This window comes from Eurytemora carolleeae, unplaced genomic scaffold, assembly GCF_000591075.1.
Source record: "Eurytemora carolleeae unplaced genomic scaffold, Eaff_2.0 scaffold78, whole genome shotgun sequence".
In the NCBI taxonomy this organism is placed as follows: domain Eukaryota; kingdom Metazoa; phylum Arthropoda; class Copepoda; order Calanoida; family Temoridae; genus Eurytemora; species Eurytemora carolleeae.
In genome coordinates this window covers 214621-221650 of record NW_019396092.1, presented here as the reverse complement: position 1 = coordinate 221650, position 7030 = coordinate 214621, and the positions used below count along the sequence as shown (strand labels likewise).

At 33.5% G+C, this 7030-nt stretch overlaps 1 protein-coding gene across 1 annotated transcript; it reads right to left on the bottom strand.

The window, feature by feature from the left end:
* Positions 1-4484: 4484 nt before the first annotated feature.
* On the bottom strand, positions 4485-6128 carry LOC111718457 (uncharacterized). Its single transcript, XM_023494060.1, has 3 exons — positions 5868-6128; positions 5635-5785; positions 4485-4920 (listed from the first exon to the last, which is right to left on the bottom strand). Exons 1-3 carry the CDS (start codon positions 6053-6055, stop codon positions 4645-4647), a joined length of 615 nt encoding a protein of 204 aa, XP_023349828.1. The 5' UTR covers positions 6056-6128; the 3' UTR covers positions 4485-4644.
* Positions 6129-7030: the final 902 nt, after the last annotated feature.

The following is a 7030-nucleotide window of genomic DNA, read 5'->3' as shown; positions in this document are numbered from 1 at the left end:
TGGTTTTCCTGGTTCTCCTGGTTCTCCTGGTTCTCCTAGTTCGCCTGATTTTCCTGGTTTTCCTTGTTCTTCACTTTCTCCTGTTTCTCCTGGTTATCCTTGTTCTCCTGGTTCTCATGTTTCTCCTGGTTTTCCTGGTTCTCCTGGTTCTTCTGCTTCCTTTGGTTGTCCTGGTTCTTCTAGTTCTTCTAGTTCTTCTAGTTCTTCTAGTTTCTCCTGGTTTTCCTGGTTCTCCAAGATCTCCTGATTCTCTTGGTTCTCCTAGTTCTCCTGATTCTCTTGGTTCTCCTAGTTCTCCTAGCTCACCTAGTTCTCCTGGTTTTCCTGGTTCTCCAAGTTTTTTCTATTTCTCCAAGTTCTCCTAGTTCTCCTAGTTCTCCTAGTTCTCCTATTTATCCTGGTTCTCTTAGTTCTCCAAGTCCTACTAGTTCTCATAGTTCTCCTAGTTTTACCTAGTTCTCCTGGTTTTCCTGGTTCTCCAAGTTGTTTCTAGTTCTCCTAGTTCTCATAGTTCTCTTAGTTGTCCAAGTCCTCATTGTTCTCATAGTTCAACTGGTTCTACTGGTTCTTCTGGTTCTCCTAGTTTTTATTTATTCTATTTCTCCTGGTTTTCATAGTTTTTCTGGTTCTCCATGTTTTCCTGGTTTCCTGGATCTCCTAGTTGTCAGCTGGTTGAATCTCCTTTCTCCTGGTTTTCCTGGTTTTCTTAGTGTTCCTCCTTTTTCCCGAGTGTATATTTAATCCTAGTTAATCATTCCACTAATCTTCTCATCTCAGGTTCAATACAGAGCATCTGCTCAGGGCTAATATGTACCTAGCTCTCCTTTTCATTTCAGATATGTACCTAGCTCTCCTTCTCATATCAGATATGTACCTAGCTCTCCTTCTCATATCAGATATGTACCTAGCTCTCCTTCTCATATCAGATATGGACCTAGCTCTCCTTCTCATATCAGATATTTTCCTAGCTCTCCTTCTCATATATCAGATATGTACCTAGCTCCCCTTCTCATATCAGATATGTACCTAGCTCTCCTTCTCATATCAATAATGTACCTAGCTCTCCTTCTCATATGTCAGATATGTACCTAGCTCCCCTTCTCATATATCAGATATGTACCTAGCTCCCCTTCTCATATATCAGATATGTACCTAGCTCCCCTTCTCATATATCAGATATGTACCTAGCTCCCCTTCTCATGTATCAGATATGTACCTAGCTCCCCTTTTCATATATTAGATATGAATATTATGCATCAACTTGAAAGAGAGGGTCGACTTTACAGAGTCTTCAGAGGTAATTTCAAGTGACAAACTGTAAATCTTGCTCTGAAAAAATGATGGCAGGGTCCTGGCAATCACTGTTTACAAACTATAACTCTGACAGCGATGTGAATCATTAATGGCATTTTTAGCTAAAGGTTTGCTCACATTTAAGAACAATCACTTTTTTTGATTAACTTTGCAACTGCGTTTGCAAATTGTAAAGTTTTGCATTGATTTTGTTCTAGCTTAATTTGCAGCAAATCTATAGATCCATATACTTTGCTGTTCTGGGTTTTTTGTGTCTGTTTGCATCCAATAACAATCAAAATGGCGGAACCGTTGGGGCATTCATTTTTGTAAAAACTTATATGACCCCAGGGAGTGGACCGTCTTTAAGTTGAACAATTTTGAACATAGAACAAGTAAACCACCAACAGTTTTTTTTGAAAATGCGCCAATTTAAAAGAAAAATCAGCAAAAATTTTAGAATGAATAAAAATGACCACTTTCAGAGCGACAATTAAAAGCTAGAATTTTTCGATAAGAAAGCGACCTTATACAGTCTAGTATATTAAAAAGTTTCAGAACTTAATATTATCTAAAAGATTGACTATTTCTGATACAAATTCAATTTTGTTAAACTATACATTTTATCTCTGAAAGTTTCTGCTTTAATGGCTGGTTGTTTTCCAAGCTGAACTGTACAGAAACATATAAAAAGCTTCGGATTTGAAAACGTGTTCAGTCTTTATACAAAACATATAACATAGTTTATAGGGTAGGGTTCAGATATAACATATAACATAGTTTATAGGGTAGGGTTCAGATAAAACATATAACATAGGGTAGGGTTCAGATAAAACATATAACATATAGTTTATAGGGTAGGGTTCAGATAAAACATATAACATAGTTTATAGGGTAGGGTTCAGATAAAATATATAACATAGTTTATAGGGTAGGGTTCAGATAAAACATATAACATATAGTTTATAGGGTAGGGTTCAGATAAAACATATTACATAGTTTATAGGGTAGGGTTCAGATAAAACATATTACATAGTTTATAGGGTAGGGTTCAGAAAAAACATGACTTATTAAAAATACGCAAAACACATAATTTACAGCAAATGTTTGACAAAAACTAAAATTGTTTTGATATTGATCCAAAATTTTCAAAGTTCCGAAACTTGGAATTTCAAATGAGTGATCAAAGTGATGGATCAAATACCAAATAGAATTATATATTCCTAGTTTTTTTTTGTAGCTTTTTCTGCTAAAATTGCACATACCTCGAGCATGCAGAAGGAGAAGTAATATTTTGCAAAAACTTTGCGAAAATACTGAAGCGTGAAGAGTGGACATTTATGCAAATATTTGGCCAGTTCTGCATGAATTTATTAAATGTATTCTTTTCCTCGAGAGCCCGACATTTTCTTTAATAATTAAGTTTTACTGCATACTCCATCTTTCAGAACTAATTTTACTGTCCTTGTTTCAAGGGACATTAGTTCCAAAACTAACACTTGGCCCATTTCTAACACTGAGTGTTAGAAATGGGCACAAATTGAAAAACTGGGTTTTTGAGATCTTGGCCCATATCCAGAGTAAAAGTCGATAATAAAAACCAACATTTTATTAAACATGACGAGGACAACAATTCCCAATTTAAAACTTTTTTAAATCAAAATTATAATTGGAGTTCTTGTTATATTAAAGCTCTTGACTATTTTCAAGACAATGTTAAGTTTTCTAACATATCCAGAATTTGAAACATTGTCGCGTTTTCGAGACAAAACCCACTTTCCCGTTTTTTAGTATAATCCACAATTCAAAACAAACTCACTTTCATAACTTACAAAATGAATCACTGAAAACAAAAATTATCTTATGAAGACTAAAATAACTTCTGAATTATTTCTAGTATCTAAGTTTCCACATTTTATCTATTAAAATAGAGAATAATGATTTATTTTCAAGCATTTTAAACAAACAGTTTCCCGCATTTCTAATTAAATTTATATTTTAAGGACAAATGATATTAAAATTTTCATTTCTAAATGCTGTAATGATTTTTAAATTATAAAAGAACAGTCTAATTTAATGGATTTAAAGATATACTTTTAAAAAAGATAACTTTTCAGATTTGGCCCTTTCTATAAACACTCAGTGTTAGAAATGGGCCAAGTGTTAGTTTTGGAACTAATATCCCCTGTGTTTAAAAGGACGGTATACGCAATTTCAAGTGTCTTTATTCAAGTGTGTTTATTGAGTGACATGTCCAATGTCAGAAAGATTGGCATGTTCAAAAATGTTAACAAATTTGTCGGAGCAAGTATGAAACGAATTTTTGTGAAATGTAAATTTCAACTTCTGGAAAAATGTTTAGGAATAATCAGAATTAAATACTTTTAAACCTGGATTAACGACAATATATTGATCGAATAAAGGTTTCAAAGGTACCGTTGTGAATCAGGCATTGTCCCCTTTGCACGGAGGGTCACTTGAAATTACGCTTACAATCCCTTTAAACTTTTGTCTTATCAAAATATTCTTAATTTTAACCTAGAAACTTGTCTTTCTTTCAAATTTCTACAATATCTGAAGCCTATTAGTTTGGAACCATAAATGTCTGAATCCTACTAGTTTGAACCATAAATATCTAAATCCTACTACTTTAAAACCATAAATAACTAAATTCTATTAGTTAGAAACCATAAATATCTGAATCCTACTAGTTTGAAATGATAAATATCTGAATCTTTCTAGTTTAAAACCAGAAATATCTGAACCTTACTAGTTTGGAACCATAAATTTCTGAATCCTACTATGTAGTTTGTAACAGAGTAGTTGTGCGAATTGTGCACTATACACAAGATGCATTTTACTTCAACTGGTGAAAACTAGTTTATTTAAACAAAATCTATAACCTGTTTAATAAAATTTAAGCACTATGTAATTCGCAAGTTTTTTGGGTTTAAAGTTAAAACGATGAGCATAACTTTATAATATAGATATATATATATATATATCAAGAATTTAAAAGTTCAATGATGGTCTGTATCAAGCTTGAATTTTGTTAGATTACGATCTTTTTATCATAACAAGTATAAATGTCTTGCGAGTCCGCTGTCTAAAATGATTTGCTATTCAAAAGTGTTCTTCAAATAAAAATCATAATATTAACTCTGTTGAGCACTGCTCAATACAATAAAATATTTTTTTAAAATGAAATAACTTTATTAATATGATATTAGAAAACATGATATCAAATATAATTATAAACTCGTCGCAGAACTAAAACATTAAAATTGTACGAATCCAATGCGTGTGTGCTGTTTAAATGTCAAATATGTAATCAAATTTTAAATGTCGTCTTTACTTCTTTCCAGACTCTACGGCTGGAGTCTTCTTCTCTTCAATGGCGGGATGTCCTTTACAGCTGACCACGAGAACACCATCAGCTGATAGATTGGATTCCAGATCTTCCGGTGTACACCCTTCAGGTAGAGTAAAATGGCGTCTGAACTCCCGGAACGTTTTTCTCCGACCTCCGGCCTCTTCAGTCTCATGGCAGCCTCTGATATGCAACAAACCATTCTCACACTTGACGCTCAGCTCCGAGGGGCGATACATAGAGGTGTCCAGGCTAACCTAGATATGATTAAATTAAATTCCTAAAGTTTCTTTTATAAAAGTTAAATTCAAACCCTAAGTTACTAAACCCCTTTTTCTAAACAGAAACATAAAAAAATTGTAAAATACTAAACAATTTCATAATTTCAAATTACGAAGTCATCAGCGGTAAAAGAAATTAACAAACACATGTCACTCACACAAGTTCACAACAATTATTTTCTGATATTGATAAACCATCGTATCGTATCGTATCGTAAGCCTTAGATATTTTAAACTATGAACTATGAACTGTTCTAGATCAAAAAGACTAAGTTTGGAATATGAAAGGTCACACCATTAATACAAAAAAATAAAAAATGAAGTTTAGAATAAGCGTTCAGAAATTGGAATTATTTAACAACTCTTGGATACCGAGGTCGATGCTTGATCTCTTCTTATATTAATCTTCAATTTAATCTAAACTTTCTTCAATATCCTGCATATGGTAATTACGTACAGTAGAATGACTGCAATGAAAAGATGATCCATAAAATAAAAGTTCCCAATTGGATATTGAGTAAAGTGTCCATATCATATCATATCATACAGCTAGGGATGCGTCCAACAGCTCCTTGACCTACAAGGGGTATGTCATCACAATCCCTTATAGGTGAAGGCTTTTCAGCCTGACATAGTTTAATCCTAATGTCCATACAAGCAAGTTACTAGCTCGGAAATTCTAAACCTTACCTCTAGTTTATCCTTGTCTTGGGTGCACCGGATGAGCTCCGAGTCTCCTGGCATTGTGAACAAGTCGACATCCTTAAACATGTTCACCAGGGGGTTGGTCATAGAGGGCAACATTGCACGCCGGGGGAACATCAAACTGTCCGATCCAAACCTGATCAAATTAAAAAATGAAATTAAGAAACGACTTAAAAGATCTATAATTAATCAAACATAAATTAAAAATATAAACTTACTTAGAACTCCAAGGCATGCCACCCTCCATCATACATCTAGCATTCATGAATTCGTCCTCAAACCGACGCAACATATCTCTCGGCTCAGCCATCATACCCTCTCTAACTCGACCGAAATCGTCCCAGCTGGAACGGAAAAATGGATCACTGAAGAAGAGGTCTCGTGTTGAAATTGGAATGAGATCCATCTTAAATTGATAAATGGCTGGGTAATTATTTATAGTTAGAAAGCTGTGAAACAACTGATAAACATTAATGATTATCTGGTGTTTATATAGGTATCAACCCTCTCCCCCATCCCTCTACTACGTTCTCTTGACCCCCCCCCCCCCCTCGATAATCCTTTTCCCGCATTTACAGTTCGTAATTAATTTCTGATAATACGTAATAAAAATTCAAGAAATGCGTAGATTTCAAGGAATTGTATCTCCCATTAGGCGTAATTTAACTTAGTTTTAATATTTCCGAGAAGTATTTGAAATATTGAAAAAGAAAAGATGAAAACATTTAAATGATTTATAAATATGAAAAAGTCTTTAAATATTTGTAAAAATGTAACATAACGGTACAAAAGTAATTTGCAAAATCATAACATAGTTGATAATTTGAAGAAAAAAAATGTTGTGCCCTTTTAACGTCTTCTGTCTGTCATCTTTTTATACACTTCTTAGATTAAAGTTCATTTTATTTAAGTTTAAAATCTAGCATGTTTTCAAATAAAGCTCCCAAAGAGCTCAATTTGAGAGTAAGAAATACGTTTTAAAACTAGATGGGAACAAAGGCTGCAAAGTCGTACACGTACTAGTAGCTATACACAGAAAGTAAATTTCTTTCTTATGTTGAAATTGTTTTGTGTTATGAACATTGTAGGTTACTTGCATTCTAAAAACAGATTATGTCAACATTTGTTAAAATTAACAATGCAACTACCCCTTCATTTGATAAAGCTAATGATTGTGTAGATAATCTAATATTTTGTACGCCCTCCCTGCAGTACGCTGCATATATGGCATACTGCAATTTTGCAAATATATTTTTAGGATTCATTAATGAAGAATAAAATCATCACATGTGTACTGCAGAGTATTATGTTTACTTATGATAAAGGGTGTCTAACGAAACATGACAGATGAGACACGACTTTAGCAGTTTCAAGCAGCAAA

Excerpts from the sequence above, each read along its gene's own strand:
- LOC111718457 (XM_023494060.1), bottom strand. The coding sequence starts at position 6,055 with ATGGATCTCATTCCAATTTCAACACGAGACCTCTTCTTCAGTGATCCA. Across the intron at positions 5,786-5,867 it reads GGCATGCCTTGGAGTTCTAA|GTTTGGATCGGACAGTTTGA; the intron begins GTAAGTTTATAT and ends TAATTTGATCAG. Across the intron at positions 4,921-5,634 it reads AAGACAAGGATAAACTAGAG|GTTAGCCTGGACACCTCTAT; the intron begins GTAAGGTTTAGA and ends AATCATATCTAG.